We start from the raw sequence: 16,675 nt of genomic DNA on the forward strand, positions 1-16,675 counted from the left end.
CACTTACAGTTAGCAATGGCCCCTTGGACAACCTCGTTCTTGCTGTTGGGCCTTGGCCTTCTGGCCGTCAATGCGGCGTCGGCACCTTGGTGGAAAACCGCTTCCTTCTACCAGATCTACCCACGATCCTTTAAGGACACAGACGCTGATGGAGTTGGGGACTTGAACGGAGTGACTGAGAAGCTGGAGTACCTGAAGGAGATTGGAATTACTGCTACCTGGCTGTCGCCCTTCCTCAAGTCGCCGATGGCAGACTTTGGCTACGATATTTCTGACTTCAAGGCGGTCGATCCCCTTTTTGGGACGATGGAGGACTTCGAGGAGATGGTCTCCCGCTCTAAGGAATTGGGAGTGAAGATCATCCTGGACTTTGTGCCCAATCACTCCAGCGACGAGTGCGACTGGTTTATCCGGTCGGCCGCTGGAGAGGAGCAGTACAAGGACTACTATATCTGGCACCCGGGATTCCTCAACGAAGACGGAACCCGTCGCCCTCCCACCAACTGGGTGAGCGTGTTCCGCGGAAGCGCTTGGGAGTGGCACGAGGGTCGGCAGGAGTACTACCTCCACCAGTTCCACAAGAAGCAGCCAGACTTTAACTTCCGAAATCCCGTTGTGCGCGAGGAGATGAACAATGTGCTGCGTTTCTGGCTGGAGAAGGGCGTCGATGGATTCCGCGTGGATGCCATTTACCACGCCTTCGAGATCGAAGCCGATGAGAATGGCAACTATCCCGATGAACCCCGCAACGATTGGACCGACGACCCAGACGAGTACGGCTACACCCACAAGGTCTATACCGTGGACCAGCCGGAGACCCCTCACCTGGTGTAATTTTGGATAGTCAACTACCCATTTAACACCCTTTTTAATCTATCCTTATTTCCAGTTACGAATGGCGCCAAATCCTCGAGCAGTTCGAAGCCGATAATGGTGGAGATGAGCGGTAAGTGCTTCATAGGCGGAAAACTTCAAAGGAATCAAAAACTTCGTATTATTCAGCATTTTAATGGTCGAAACCTGGTCCCCAATTGAGATCGTAATGGATTATTACGGCAATGCAACTGCCGAAGGTGCCCAGATACCGTTCAACTTCCAGCTGATAAGCAATCTGTACTACGATTCCGATGCCTATCACTACGAGTACTTGATAAACAACTGGCTTAATCTGATGCCAGAAGGCAAGAGCGCCAACTGGGTGGTAAGTTTGTGGGGGACTAGCGATTAGCAATTAGCTTATCATTAATGCGCGGAAATTGGACTGTATTTTCTTACGAGAGCAATAAAATATTTAACACCTTTTTCAAACAGATTGGAAACCACGACAAGAACCGCGTGGGCTCCCGATTCGGAGCAGATCGAGTCGACCTGTTCAACATCCTGCTGCTGACCCTGCCAGGCTGCAGCATCACCTACAACGGCGAGGAGCTGGGCATGCTTGACGGATACGTATCCTGGGAGGACACAGTGGACCCGCAGGCCTGCAACGGCTACGAGTCCAACTACATGGACAACTCCCGGGATCCGGCTCGCACTCCGATGCACTGGTCGGATGAGAAGCTGGCTGGATTCACCACCGGCAAAACCACCTGGCTGCCAGTGTCCTCTGATTATCCCCAAAGGAACGTGAAGACCGAGCGCGGATCGTCCTTGAGCCACCTGAACGTATTTAAAAGGCTGCAAAGCCTGCGCCAGGAGGTCAGCATCATGGAGGGATCTTCCGAGATCAAGGCTGTGAGCAGCTACGTTCTGGCTGTCAAGCGGTGAGTTTTCCAGATCTCTTGATATCAAATGGACATAATCAACAATTATATTGTATCCAAATATTATTCTCCGCAGACACCTGAGCGGCGACTACGTCTACATCTCGCTGTTCAACATTTTCGACTCCATCGAGAATGTCAACCTATCCACTGTGTTCGGCAGCCTGCCTGCCAAGTTCCAGTACGCCCTGGTGACCGAAAAGTCAATCAAGAAGGTCGGGGATCAGTTGTCCGTCACGAGCGTCACCCTCATGCCCCACGAGGCCATTGTGCTGCGCTCCACAACGACCGTATAGTTTATTCCCCTTGTGACAAATTAAAGAATTGAAAAGCATTATGATTCAATTTTTTTAAAACCATGTATAGCTTCGATCAGGGTCGACGATTTAGGTACATGAGTACTCTGGAAGTGGCCTACTGGAAAAGGTCTTGGCATTTCGAGCTCTTATCGAATTCTCCAATGTGTTGGATTACTAATATATGAATATTCATATAGGATTACACATAATCAGGAACTCATTATGAGAATTCGTAAATTCTTTTTAAGTTATTCGGTTACTCGTAATGAGAATATTAATTCTCAAGTTGAAAATTGAAGAAGACGATTCCTTAAACTAGAATTTTGTAAATCAATTCAAGTTCTTTTTCTTAAAATGAGTGCAACTTTTCACAACATGAGATTTTTCCACAAATTTTGTACTTAAATTGAGTACATCATCAAATTAAGAATACAAATACTCAATTGGAGAACGTCATAGTTTTCTGTGTGTAGCCCAATTTTCTTTCAACTCCTCAGGGACCATTAAAATGCTTTAAAATCATTATTTAAATTATAAGTTATATATTAAACTATAGTAAAGCATTTAGTGACTTTTATTTTATGATTGATTTTTCCATTTTGCGACATAAACAGTTAACATAATCATATCACCCATTGTACTTGGTAAAAACATTTTAAAATAGGCAAAGGCGCAGAACCGCAACAATATGATTTTGAGTTTTATACTTGATCGAAGTAATAAAACTCGACTTATTATTGATCGAAATAATAAAACTCACAGAACAAGTTTTACTTCTTGATTATAAAAATTAAAATCCCTAATTAAAAGTAAATAGCATAACTTTAATTAAATATGCCGCCCACTCTATGCAAGGGCCAGTCCAAGATTTTTCAAAATGACGAATTATAAAGACATGGGGACGTTGTTCAACAAACGTTTGGCGTTTCTCGACAAATATTTAATTGAGCAAATAATGTTAGAAAACATATTAATTGATCTAAAAGTGTAAGTTAATTAATATTGGAAAACTTTACCCCCTATAGACCTAAATTTTGAAAAATTCTGTTCTTTGCTGTTAATGTTATTAATCAGAGAGAAAAAAGTCTTGGACTCATTTCTTATTATCTGTGCTAAGTATAAAAGAGCCAGATAAAGTAAAAAGTTTTTCCATTACAGTTATTTCTGAATGATGAATAAAAGACAGGCAAATAATTGTTGACTTAACAGTATAACAGCACCAGTACCTGAGGAAAATACATTCTATTTAAAATATTTCCACTTGGGACTAATAAGAACTTCTTTCGCGTAATGGTGCTATTTTTTTGGTCGCAGCTGTACACAATCGATGCTGTCGTTTTTCTTATTTTAAGAACGTTTAAAATTTATGTCCAAAACGAACCAAATCTAACATTCTCATTCATACGACTTTTTAGGTATTCCAAATGTGCTTGCGTTGCAAATTGTTGGTTATTTGATTCTTTGAGTGCTACTTAATAATACCATACGTGTTTATATTTTTCTCTTCTGATACTTCCCCCAAAAACCACAGCAGATAACTGCCTCCCATGAGCAATGCTCCCCTCTCAAGATCTTTGCAGCGCTCTCTGTTTCTCCCGCTTCTCTGCGCAGTTTATAAATAAAATAGATGCATATTATACACATGGGTGTAGAGAATAACATAATTATAAGGTGAAGGGGATTATTCAATAAATTCTATAAATAATTGTTTAACATTTACTACTAACATTTAAATATTTTAAAAGATTTATAAAATCTGAGTAAGCATCCTTCAATCTTGATGTTGTATGGTTAACAATATTAGTTATATTTTTATCCAATAACATCTTTAGCCCTATGTACCTTTTTAAAATATTTCTAACTAAGGCCCAGCTTTTTCTCCCCCACTCTCTGATATTTATATAAGGAAGGGCCTCACATAATTCTGTTTTGCATTCGATCGTCAGTCGCATTTTTGTGCTTGCTGAGAGCAGATCTGTGTTGCTCAGACCGGTGAACTGCAATATAGGCCGTCAAAATGATAAAGCACCGCTTGGTTGCATTGCTCGTGGTACTATTCCAAGTTCTGTGCCTTGCAAGGAGCCAACCTTTCCCCAACTACCACGCGGATTTCGTGGACATCGAGGACCAGGTCCCCGATCTCAAGTGGTGGCAGACGGGCGCCTTCTATCAGATCTACCCAAGGTCATTTAAAGACAGCAACGGCGATGGCGTGGGCGATTTAAATGGTGAGGAGAGCAGAGAAAGTGCAATATATAGGTTTAGACACTTATCTATCTCTATATATATCAGGCATCGCGGAGCAACTGCCCTACCTCAAGGAGCTGGGCATCACGGCCACTTGGCTATCGCCCATATTCACCTCTCCCATGGCGGACTTTGGCTACGATATAGCCAACTTCACTGAGATTGCTCCTATTTTCGGAACCATGGCGGACTTTGAACATCTCATGGAAGTGGCCAAGAAATTGGACATCAAGATCATCTTGGACTTTGTGCCCAACCACTCGAGTGACGAGTGCGAGTGGTTCCGTCGCTCGGCGGCGAAGGATCCGGAGTTTAAAGACTTCTACGTGTGGCATCCTGGTCGGATGGTAAATGGCAATCGCAGTCCGCCCTCCAATTGGATCAGCGTTTTCCGGGGAAGTGCTTGGCAATGGCACGAGGGCCGTCAGGAGTACTATCTGCACCAGTTTGTGAAGAAGCAGCCGGACCTTAACTATCGCAATCCAAAAGTACGAGAGGCCATGAATGTAAGTAGCCACCAATGTAGGATGTTAAAGGGAAGACACCTATAAAAAAATTAGAATTTCTTTCAAAGACCCATTAAATAACTCTTTAAGAATGCAGTTAATGCATTTTGGAAGTTATAGCAGGCACCCGCCAATCGTTTGCAGTAAACAAGTTTTATAACTTTATGTGCGTTCTAATATCTCAAAAAGCAATGTACCGATTTAGGGAAAACCTTTGCAGAGACGTTTCAAATATTAAAATCCAATGTCTGAGCTTATCTGTTGTAGAAATTTGTATAGGAATTTTTTTAAAGCATAATGAACCACAAAACTTGACTAAAAAACAATCAGAAAACTCCCAATAATTTACTTTTAATATGTTCTATAACAAAACTTACTTAAAGCTTATATTATAATTACTTTCCACGTCATCACAGAACGTTTTGAGATTTTGGCTGGCCAAGGGCGTCTCCGGCTTTCGCATTGATGCCGTACCCCATGTTTTCGAGATAGCGCCGGATGCACAGAATCAGTACCGCGACGAGCCGCGCAACGATTGGGACAACGACCCCGAGGACTACGGCTATCTGCAGCACATCTACACCAAGGATCAGCCGGAGACCATTGACCTTGTATACTCGTGGCGGGCGGTGCTGGACGCGTTCCAGCGGGAGCACGGCGGCGAGGACCGAATCTTGATGGCCGAGACCTATTCACCCATCGATATCGTGATGCAGTACTACGGCAATGCGACGGCGGAGGGCGCTCAGCTGCCGTTCAACTTTCTGCTGATTAGCGAGCTGTCCAACTCGTCGAATGCCCATGCCTACGAGGGAACCGTGCTCAAGTGGCTGCAGCACATGCCCCAGGGTCGCACGGCCAACTGGGTGGTGGGTTTATCCACTATATCCAATGTTCCATGTGAAAACTAACGAGATTTGTTTCCCAGTTGGGCAACCACGATCAGGCCCGAGTGGGCTCCCGCTTGGGCCGGGATCGGGTGGACATGCTGCACATGCTCACGGCCACACTGCCCGGCGCCAGTGTCACCTACCAGGGCGAGGAGCTGGGCATGACCAACGTGTGGATCTCGTGGAAGGACACGGTGGACCCCTCGGCCTGCAACACCAACCCGAGCATCTACGAGCGCTACTCCCGCGATCCGGAGCGCACTCCCTTCCAGTGGGCCGATGCCCAGGACGCGGGATTCAGCAATGCCAGCAAGACCTGGCTGCCCATCGCCCTGGACTACAAGCAGGTCAACGTGGAGCTGGAGCGGCAGAGGCCCCTGAGTCACCTCAACGTCTTCAAGCAGCTGTGGCAGCTGAGGAAACAATCGCAGACCCTTCAGCGCGGCCAAACTGAAGTGAAGGCCCTCAGCGACGCAGTGCTGGCAATCAAACGGTGACAAATAGAACGATTTCCAAGGGCCCTGATAATAACAAACGATCTTCCCAGGTATCTCGAACGTGATTCGACCTTTTTGACCCTCCTGAACATTTACGACGGCGTGGAGACCATCAATCTTCGGCAGAGCTTCCCCGTCTTGCCCCCTCAGCTCAAAGTTGTGCTTGTCACAGAGCGATCTCAGGTCAAAGTGGGGTAGGTCAAGTGGTTCTGGTATATTAGAAGCCCTGTCTTTAAACTCGTTCCCTCTTTCAGTGATCTCATCAACTCCACATCGGTGCAGCTGCAGCCCAAGGACTCGCTGATCCTGCAGTCCATCTCCTCGTATTACAGCTATGCCACCAATGGAGAGACTCGTTTTCTGCCCGTTCTGGGGGCTTACCTCTGGCTGGCTCAAGTGGCGCTCTATCTGGGCAATCGATGAGTTCCCACCCTCCAGCTGCTTGTTAATAACTAAACAATAATAATAAACAAAGTTAAAGCACTTAAGCACTTATCGGTGGAAAAATCTCTGGGGAGGCGGTCTATAAAAGCGGGCTCCCGAAAGCACGTTGATCAGTCAGTCATGGCGTGTCTAAAAAACTTAATCGTAGCGATTCTCCTCCTGGGTCTTCACTGCGCCCTTGGCAGTGCGGCCGCAGTGGATCCGGACCTTGAGAGGGCCACCACCACCGCGAACAGCACTCGCGATTGGTGGCAGGTGGCGCAGTTCTACCAGATTTACCCGCGCTCCTACAAGGACTCCAACGGCGACGGCATCGGAGACCTGCAGGGCATCATCTCCAAGCTGGACTACCTGAAGGAGATCGGAGTGACGGCCACCTGGCTGTCGCCCATCTACAGCTCGCCCATGGCGGACTTCGGCTACGACATCTCCGACTTCTACGACATTCAACCGGAGTACGGAACCCTGGCCGACTTCGATGAGCTGATTGCGGAGGCCAACAAGCGGAACATCAAGATCATCCTGGACTTTGTGCCCAACCACTCGAGCGACGAGAACGTCTGGTTCCAGAAGTCGGTGAAGAGGGAGAAGGGCTACGAGGACTACTACATGTGGCACGATGGCTACGTGAATGCCACAACCGGGAAGAGGGAACCTCCTTCTAACTGGCTCCAGGCTTTCCGGGGAAGTGCCTGGGAGTGGAACGAGGAACGCCAGCAGTACTACCTCCATCAGTTCGCTGTCAAGCAACCGGATTTGAACTACCGCAATCCGGCCGTGGTGGCCCAAATGAAGAGGGTTCTAACCTACTGGTTGGACCGGGGAGTGGCTGGCTTCCGCATGGACGCAGTGCCCTGGTGCTTCGAGGTACTGCCCGACGCCGAAGGACGCTATCCCGACGAGCCGCTGAGTGGCTACACGGACGACCCGGACGACTCCTCCTACCTGAAGCACATCTACACCCAGGACCTGCGCGAAACGGTGGAGATGGTCTTCCAGTGGCGCACGCTCCTCGACGACTACCAGCGAATCCACGGCGGCGACACGCGAGTCATCATGGTGGAGACCTACTCGGGACTGGACTACGTGATGCAGTTCTACGGCAACCGCACCACCAAGGGCGCCCAGATGCCCTTCAACTTCCAGTTCATCATTGGCGGCAACGGGGACAAGAACAACACGCAGCTCAGTGCCACGGGATTCGTGAAGATCATCAACAGTTGGTTGAGCCAGATGCCCGCCGGTCAGACGGCCAACTGGGTGGTAAGTGATTCTCCTGATGGCACAGCAAAACAAAGTCGATCCTTTTGAAATTTTCACGTATAACCTCAACTTTTCCATAATATTTGGGTCCTTCTGGGTAAAAGTCCGATCACGTACTAGAAAAAAATAACTGGTCCACATAAATAGTCTTACCATAATGCTTACACCACGGAACTACACAAATATTCCATGCCGTGAACTGTTGTCCATCTCTTTGGAATTTGAGGTAAAAGTTGAAATATCCAGAATCTTAAAAATTTATACAATTGAAAAGGGTCTCTAAAAAAAGTATCTTAAATGGGAATGATTTTCGTTTGTAAGTCAAAATTAATGCTTACAAGAAATAGTGCAATTTGTCAATAACTTTTTAGAGGCTGATTTCAATTAGGGAACTTGAAAAAAATATGTGATTCTTAACTTACTATCTCAAAGTCGGGGAATATGTTAATGTAATGAGAGTCTGATCTAGCTAAAAACATTATAATTTAAAATCTCAGCAAATGTCGCATATTCGATCATAGGTCTAGCCTTAAGAGCAGCAAAGTATTATGAAAAAGTTGAAAAGGTTCGAGTATCTCTGTGGTTTTCGGGATTGAGGCACATTATTTAAGGCGAATCTCTGCAGATGGGAAATCATGACCAGCGGCGGGTGGGCAGTCGCTATGGGGAGAACCGCATTGACTTGATGAACATGCTGCAGATGTTCCTGCCCGGCGTGAGCATCACCTACCAGGGTGAGGAGCTGGGCATGACGGACCTGGACATCAGCTGGGAGGACAGCCGGGATCCGGCGGCCTGCAACTCCAACTCGCAGATCTACGAGCAGTTCACCCGCGATCCCGCTAGGACCCCCTTCCAGTGGAGCGATGAGGCCAACGCCGGGTTCTCGACCAACTCCACCACCTGGCTGCCGATCAACCCGAACTACGTAACCGTGAATGCCAAGGCGGAGAACGCCAAGAGTCCCAGTCACCTGAGCCTGTACAAGCAGCTGGTGGAGCTGCGGAAGCAGAAGACCCTGCAGTTGGGCGCCACTCGGTACGGAAACGTGGGCGACAATGTAGTGGCCATCAGGAGGTACCTGAGTGGGGAAGCCACCTACGTGCTGGTGGCCAATGTGCTGGGCACCAGTGTCTCCGGCGTGGATGTAGCCAGTGCCATTTATGCCACTGGCAGCTACAAGATCAAGCTGGTCAACCCGCAGGCGAAGGCCACAGTTGGGTAAGTCTTCCTGGAATTCCTAAGTCAATTCCCCGAGTAACTTTTCTCTACCCTCTCCCCATCACAGCGATAGCGTCTCCCTGAGCAACTTGTCGTTGGAGCCATACGCAGCCCTGATTTTGGAGTCTGTCTAAAGTTTATATAATCATAATCATAAGTTTGAAAAGAACAATACGTATACATAGGGTATACATAAAGTACATCGATAATGTGTCTTGTTACATGGGCGTATAAGTCATTGCGGCGAACGACATTGGAAAACTTTTCAATTTTAAGGTCGCGTGCTGGGCCAACTTATTATAAATTATTAAGGAACTTTGTCGTGGCTCAAGAGTCGGAGTGGCAGCGAGGACCGGTGGCGGGGCCAAGAGAAATTCCATTAGACGTGATTGATAAGACACACAAATCACGCATACGCAGCGTTGCTGCCACGCAAAAACCAGAGGACCACAGAAGGTGTCTCGGTAATGGGGCAAGCAGTGTGCGTGGGCGTGGGAGTGGGCGATTGCGTGTGGGTGTGGCTGAAGTTGGCGTACTTGGAAGCCCTCGAGAAAAGGACCGTGGCCAGCTTTTTAATTTACTCGGAAAAAACAGGGTGAAATTATGGCGAAAACGACATAGTTGCTATTATTAGAAGCCACAAAACATAACTTTAATCACTCCATTCATTCGAAGCACTTTAAACAGAAGGGCACCATCATGACCAGCGGTTGGAAACCCCAGAGTTCATCTCCGACAATTGTCCTGTCATCGGCGGGCTCTTTGCGGCATTAGCTGCCAACCCTTGGCCCCAAAAACGTCAACAGACCCCGGAACATCATTCCACAAAACATCAGCTACGTGAGCGCCATTCAAATGAGCACGGACCCTCAACCCGTTCGGAGGCAGTTATGAGCCATGTTTGCGGTGCAATTAATGAGCGGCCAGTGATTAAATGAACTTTCAGGCCTGCCCTGGCCACATATCAACCTTTCCACCTGGCCAGCTGGCACGTGCCAAATCAGAAACCAGGGGAACGCAGCTCGTTAAGAGCCGGTCCGAAATCAAACTCAAATATTACCCTCGCATTATTAATATGCAAACGCTGTCGGAGCTCCGAATTCGGTAACTAAATGTGCAAGGATGTGCTGTCCGTGATGCTCGGCTCGCTTCCGGCATTTTGGGACCCCAACCCCTGCAGATTACAGCGGACTTAATGCGTTTTAAAAGTTTCCCAATCGGAAGGGGAGCAAACTTTTGTGCGTTTGTAACCTGCGTAAATCTTCGAAAATCATGAAAATCATCTTAAATGTAATCATTTCGGTGGCCCTCATCAAACATTGTGGCTCAGTCTCTTTGGGAAATTAACTTCATTATCTGCCCGAAAATGAAATGCACAAAAGGCAGAAGGCTTTGTCGACTGAACTGCCACCTGGAATCCGTCTGGGCCGTCGTTTGTCCTGCGGTTTTCATTATCACAATTTCATACAGATTTTTTTAAGGTTTCTGGTCACGTGCGTAAGGGTAAAGTGGCCCAGCCACTCGGAGCCGTGTCTGTGACCTTTTTAATGGGCTGACGGGTCACGCAGCCATTTACACGATTCCATTTTATTCATTTTTGTGGCCCTGCCGGAGAGACTGCTAATTTTTCAGCGTCAAATCGAACAAATCGAAGGGGCCACAGATTATATAAAGGGAGGAAATAATTTGTAAAGATTTTGAGGGAACCGCTCTATGCTTCAATGCGAAATTCCATCTCGTTGTCCTCAAACTAATCGCACGTAAAATCCCCTGCAACCGGGTAATTACTCGACTTCACTGAGCACCAACCTATTTGTAACTTCAGACGGTCAGATCAGACGAATGGCAACCTTTCTAACCGCACCCAAGTTGGCCGCATAAGCCAGAAATCTTTGAAAATTCGGGGCGTATACTTGGTGCCCGGGTATCGCACGGCGTCTGCCAATTACCATGTGTAAACGCAATTTAATTATTTATAACGCAATTGAAGTTCTGCTCTGGGCTGCCCTCCTTTTTGGGGGCGAAAGCAAGAGTAAATACTGCGGGGTTGTTTCACAACCTTCTGAGATTGGTAATAAATCCCGCCATGAAAATTGCCCCGGCTATCTGGACGAACTCATCAAGCCCCTCTCGACGGTTTCGACTTCAAAGGATCCCCCGATGCTGGGAAGAACTTCTCTGTTTTATAGGCCTAGTCCCCGGTCGTCGTCTGTATTTACATTGTGTAACACACATTCCTGGCTCTTGGGGCCCAGGCACACAGTGTAAAACACCAAATACTTACCGAGGGGCCGGGAACTTTTGCCTGACTTTAATTTGTGTGTAAACACTTTAAATGGCAAGCCCCGCCGCCGAGTGGAATTAAAAGAGTATGCCGGGCACTTGAGCTTATCTCCCGGTGGGGGGCTTTCAGGATATGTGTGGTGTTTCTGGGGTGGAGTGGTTTGTTTGTCTGGTTTTTCACTTATATATTTATTTATGCAAGCCACGGCATATTTGCTTTGAGCCGAAGATAAATACCGATTGAGTGGCCTGAGTCAGTGTGTTTCAAGTGCCTCGGATAGGAAACGGCATTTAATCGGACCGGGAAGAACTGCTGCCGCTCAGTACCAGGGCCTCGCCGGCAGCCAGACTCAATCCGGTGACCTCGAAGAGCGAGCTGAAAAGATGTCCGCACAGAAGTCAGCAGATGGTCAATATTGGGACGGGCTCCTTCTTACCCCTCCGATTTGGCGGACTGCAGGCTGCGGATGAGGAGCGTCAAGTGGGTGGGCAGCGTCTTGTCGAAGTCGTATAAATTCACGGTGACACCCTTGCTGGCCAAGTTGGCCACATAAATTATGGATGCAGAGCCCGAGAGGTAACTGTAAAGGTAATGGTTCGGCAAGTTCTTAATATAATTTCCATAGACTAAGGAGCTCCCGGTGGAAACTAATATAGTTCATAGCTCAGTGCATTCTAGCAGTCTGACTACCCGGTTCATCGTTTATAATTTACTATCTAGGGACCTGCTCGATGTCGATGCCAAGGTAATCATGTTGACGATGCCACAATTCATTTTTTGTAATTATAAAATAGTGTCGAGTAATACCGAGACTGCTCTTTCTTAGTAAGTTTTTTTTTCGCCTTCTTCTAATGTTTTAACGATATAACTGTTTATAAATTAATCTGTATTAATCTTTATATAATGAGTCCTAAAAAAATAAGTAAATAAAAATAACTTCCTCAAGTTTTGAAGAATACGCTTTCCTTTTTGCTTATATCTATCTAAAGCTCTATATAATAAGACCTATAAAAAATTAATATACTTTCTCTTTTTCTGTGAAGAATTCGCGAATACTGTTTTTTAGGAACTCAATTAAACAACAACAACAATGAGTAAAACAATGCCTATGATTCCACCATTCCAGTTGAACAGTTGACAAGGACGAGGACCATGGTTACATATCCAATTTTATCTTACTTCACCAATTGCATCTAAAAATTGGTAATAAAATACTTACCGCTTTACGACGAACACATTATCACTGATCACTCCGTATTTGGTGGATCCATTCTGCAGCGGCAGCGAGGTCTTTCTCAGCTCCACCAAGGACTTGTAGATTTTCAGATGGGATCGCTGAGCGGCCAGCTCCGTTTCCACGTTCACCGTTTGGTAGTCTGCCGCCAAGGGCAACCAGGTCTTCGATGCAGTGGAGAACCCGGCGTTAGTGCCACTCGACCACTGGAAGGGAGTTCGCGATGGATCGCGCGTGAACTGCTCGTAGATTTGCGAGTTGGAGTTGCAGGCTGCAGGGTCCTGGGTGTCCTCCCAACTGATCTCGCCGTCGGTCATGCCCAGCTCCTCGCCCTGGTAGGTGACACTGGCTCCCGGGAGGACCATGACCAACATGTTCATGGCATCCGCATTGGCCGCTCCATATCGGCTGGCCGCCCGTCGCTGATCGTGGTTGCCAATCACCCAGTTGGCGTTGCGACCGGCTGGCAGGTTGTCCATCCAGTTGTCCACAGCCGTCTTGACTGATCCCGCCGAGAAGCCATCGCTGGCCAGGACCGTTATCAGGTTGAAGTTGAAGGGCAGGTGGGCACCGGCCGCCGATCGATTTCCGTAGAACTGCATTGTGTAGGCGGGCGGAGCATAGGTCTCAATCAGGAGAACCCTCGTGTCGCCGCCATGGATGCGCTGGTAGTCGTCCATCACAACACGCCACTGGTACGCCATGTCGATGGTCTCCTGACGGTTCTCGATTAGATCGCTTTTCAGGTAGTTGCGAGCATCGACGTCATCCGTCAGTCCACTGACTTCCTCGTCGGCATACTGGCCCTCTGCATCCGGTTCGATCTCGAAGAGCACGGGCACGGCATCACAACGGAAGCCTGCGACTCCGAGGTCCAACCAGTAGCGGAGCACTCGCTTCATCTGCTCCACGACCAGGGGATTTCGGTAGTTAAGATCGGCCTGCTGCACGGCGAACTGGTGGAGGTAGTACTGCTGGCGCTTCTCGTTCCACTCCCAGGCACTTCCCCGGAAGGCTTGGAGCCAGTTTGAAGGGGCTTCCCTCTCCCCAGTGGTGGCGTTCACCTTGCCGTCGTGCCACACGTAGTAGTCCTCGTAACCCTTTTCGCGGTTCACCGACTTTACAAACCAAGCGTTTTCGTCACTCGAATGGTTGGGCACGAAGTCCAGGATGATCTTCAGATCCAACTCATTGGCCCTCTTTATCAGAGCCCTAAAGTCATCGATAGTTCCGTATTCCGGCTGGATGTCGAAGAAGTCGGATATGTCGTAGCCAAAGTCCACCATGGGCGAGGTGAAAATGGGCGACAGCCAGGCAGCTGTGACGCCCAGATCCTTGAGGTACTCCAGCTTGCTGGTGATGCCATTCAAATCGCCGATACCATCGCCATCAGAGTCCATGAAGGAGCGCGGGTAGATCTGATAGAACTGGGCATTTTGCCACCAGTCCTTTGTAGCAGCAGTTGAGGTTGTGGTCTCACAGGACCTGATGGGCGGTGCCAGGATAACCAGCCCACAAGCCAATAAACCAAAAAGATCTAACCGTGTTCTCAGCATTTTTATAACTTGATAGCAAGGAGTCAGTGCTTCGACTTTTATACAATATTAATGGAACCCGGATTACTAGGCTTAAATGATAAGCCCCCCATTGAGTAGTGATGCATTTAGCAAAACACTCGAAAGACCACTTCAGCTGGAATTTTTCCAATAACAGTTTCGGCCAGGCGATGCGTATGTCCCACATTCGATTAAGCGGACTTACCTGGCGCAATCAAAACATTTCCATTGTAAGGGCTTATCTAACCGATTGAGTGGACAGTCTATAAAAGAGCGAGTGACTGCCGGCTGCTCACACACAATGTTTTTTATTTTGACCAAGGCAATGGAGCTTCTGTCGCTCCTAACAATCCTGGTATTGGCCATTCGCAGTGCTGAGGGCTGTCAGCTGCAGAGCTCCACCAGCGAAAGCACCAAGGACTGGTGGCAAACCGCTCAGTTTTATCAGATCTACCCGCGCTCCTTCAAGGACTCCGACGGAGATGGAATCGGAGACCTGAATGGCATCACCAGCAAACTGGAGTACCTCAAGGATCTAGGCGTCACAGCCGCCTGGCTGTCGCCCATTTTTGCCTCGCCCATGGTGGACTTTGGCTACGACATATCCGACTTCTTCGACATTCAGCCCGAGTACGGAACCCTCGATGACTTCAGGGCTCTGATAAAGCGGGCCAAGGAGCTGGACCTGAAGATCATTCTGGACTTCGTGCCCAACCACTCGAGCAACGAGAGTGCGTGGTTCAAGAAGTCGGTTAACCGCGAGAAGGGCTACGAGGACTACTACGTGTGGCACGATGGGAAGGTGAATGCGGAGACCGGGGCCAGGGAACCCCCGACCAACTGGCTGCAGTACTTCCGGGGGAGTGCCTGGGAGTGGAACGAGGTCCGCCAGCAGTACTACCTTCACCAGTTCGCCGTGCAGCAGCCCGATCTGAACTACCGCAATCCCCTGGTGGTCGATCAGATGAAGCGGGTGCTCCGTTACTGGCTGAACGAGGGCGTCTCCGGATTCCGATGCGATGCCCTGCCCCCGCTCTTCGAGGTGCTGCCCGATGCCCAGGGACAGTTTCCCGACGAGGTTGTGAGTGGAGCCACCAACGACACGGAGGATCGCAACTACCTGACCACCACGTATATCGAGAACCAGCCGGAGACCATCGACATGGTTTACCAGTGGCGCAAAGTGCTCGACGATCACAAGCGCATTTACGGCGGCAACTCGAGCGTTCTGCTCATAGAGACCTACTCCCCCGCCTGGTTCAGCATGCAGTTCTACGGAAACAGGACCACTGAGGGAGCCCACCTGCCCTTCAACTTCAACCTGATCACGGTGATGGAACAAAAGGGTCTGAGTGCCGCCAACGTGCAGGAGGCGATTGATTTGTGGTTGAAGAATATGCCTGCAGGTCGCACGGCCAATTGGGTGGTAAGTTTTAGTGATAGAGTAACGATTACAATTTCGGATTAATCAGATTTGTGATTCCAGCTGGGAAATCACGACAAGCGAAGGGCCGCCAGTCGGTATGGAACTGAGCACATCGATGCCATGAACATGCTGGTGATGGTCCTCCCAGGAGCCAGCGTCACCTATCAAGGAGAGGAGATCGGCATGACCGACGGGGAGATCAGCTGGGAGGACACGGTCGATCCTTGGGCCTGCAACTCGAACCCGAATATCTTCGAGCAGTACACCCGGGATCCTGAGAGAACCCCTTTCCAGTGGACGGGTGGTACCAATGCCGGGTTCACAAATGGTCCCACCACCTGGTTGCCACTGGCCGATGGCTATGAGACCACAAACGTGGAAACGGAACTGAATGACGAGCGGTCCCATTTGAAGATCTACAAGGCATTGGTGGCCCTACGGAAGTCATCCAAGACTCTGCAGAACGGGTCTACAAAGTATGATACAATTTCGGAGGATATCCTCGTCGTTCAAAGGTAAGTGGTGATACCTAAAAACCAATTAAAAGTAAAAACTTGTTCTTATCTTACCTTTTAAAGATCGCTGACCAACTCGGCCACCATTGTGGGTGTTATTAACTTCGGATCTGTAGCAAAAACCGTGGACTTGAGTCAGTTTGACAAGAATCGCACCGAAAGCTTGCAGCTCCTCATTAGAAGTATTAACTCCACGAAAGTAGAAGGGTAAGTGGGAAAAGTTAGTCCACTTGATTCTGTAATATTTATATCCTTCTCTCCTTCCGGATAGCACTCGGTACGACCCAAAATCACTGAGCCTGGACCCCGCGGAAGCCCTAGTTTTAACCACCGAATAAAACGCATTATTTTAAATGGAAAGTGTTTTTAATTCTTTGATATTCGTCATGCTTTATTCGTAAATATATATGCAGCCAAATAACATTTAGCGTATTGTTGTCAATAGTGTTAATAACTATACATCGAGTAACTTATTCAAAAGACAAGTAAATCTTGGGTGTTCATGGGCTTTAGTTAACGACTATTTACAC

The 16,675-nt window shown here is 48.1% G+C and overlaps 3 protein-coding genes across 3 annotated transcripts; 2 read left to right on the forward strand and 1 right to left on the reverse strand.

Moving 5' to 3' along the window:
• LOC108019580 (uncharacterized) lies at positions 1-6,690 on the forward strand. Its single transcript, XM_017087419.4, has 12 exons — positions 1-830; positions 890-946; positions 1,003-1,201; positions 1,312-1,763; positions 1,840-2,058; positions 2,130-2,172; positions 4,071-4,290; positions 4,355-4,815; positions 5,232-5,684; positions 5,744-6,198; positions 6,253-6,396; positions 6,457-6,690. Exons 1-12 carry the CDS (start codon positions 16-18, stop codon positions 6,623-6,625), a joined length of 3,687 nt encoding a protein of 1,228 aa, XP_016942908.3. The 5' UTR covers positions 1-15; the 3' UTR covers positions 6,626-6,690.
• A 66-nt stretch (positions 6,691-6,756) lies between these two features.
• LOC108019583 (uncharacterized) lies at positions 6,757-16,566 on the forward strand. Its single transcript, XM_070994611.1, has 12 exons — positions 6,757-7,909; positions 8,535-9,130; positions 11,738-11,894; positions 12,040-12,159; positions 12,693-13,118; positions 13,182-13,343; positions 13,395-13,613; positions 13,857-14,060; positions 14,362-15,630; positions 15,691-16,145; positions 16,209-16,352; positions 16,417-16,566. Exons 1-12 carry the CDS (start codon positions 6,767-6,769, stop codon positions 16,481-16,483), a joined length of 4,962 nt encoding a protein of 1,653 aa, XP_070850712.1. The 5' UTR covers positions 6,757-6,766; the 3' UTR covers positions 16,484-16,566.
• On the reverse strand, positions 11,574-14,219 carry Mal-A7 (Maltase A7). Its single transcript, XM_017087423.4, has 3 exons — positions 12,634-14,219; positions 11,851-11,994; positions 11,574-11,789 (listed from the first exon to the last, which is right to left on the reverse strand). Exons 1-3 carry the CDS (start codon positions 14,202-14,204, stop codon positions 11,705-11,707), a joined length of 1,800 nt encoding a protein of 599 aa, XP_016942912.3. The 5' UTR covers positions 14,205-14,219; the 3' UTR covers positions 11,574-11,704.
• Positions 16,567-16,675: the final 109 nt, after the last annotated feature.

This window comes from Drosophila suzukii, chromosome 2R, assembly GCF_043229965.1.
Source record: "Drosophila suzukii chromosome 2R, CBGP_Dsuzu_IsoJpt1.0, whole genome shotgun sequence".
Classification (NCBI taxonomy): Eukaryota; Metazoa; Arthropoda; class Insecta; order Diptera; family Drosophilidae; genus Drosophila; species Drosophila suzukii.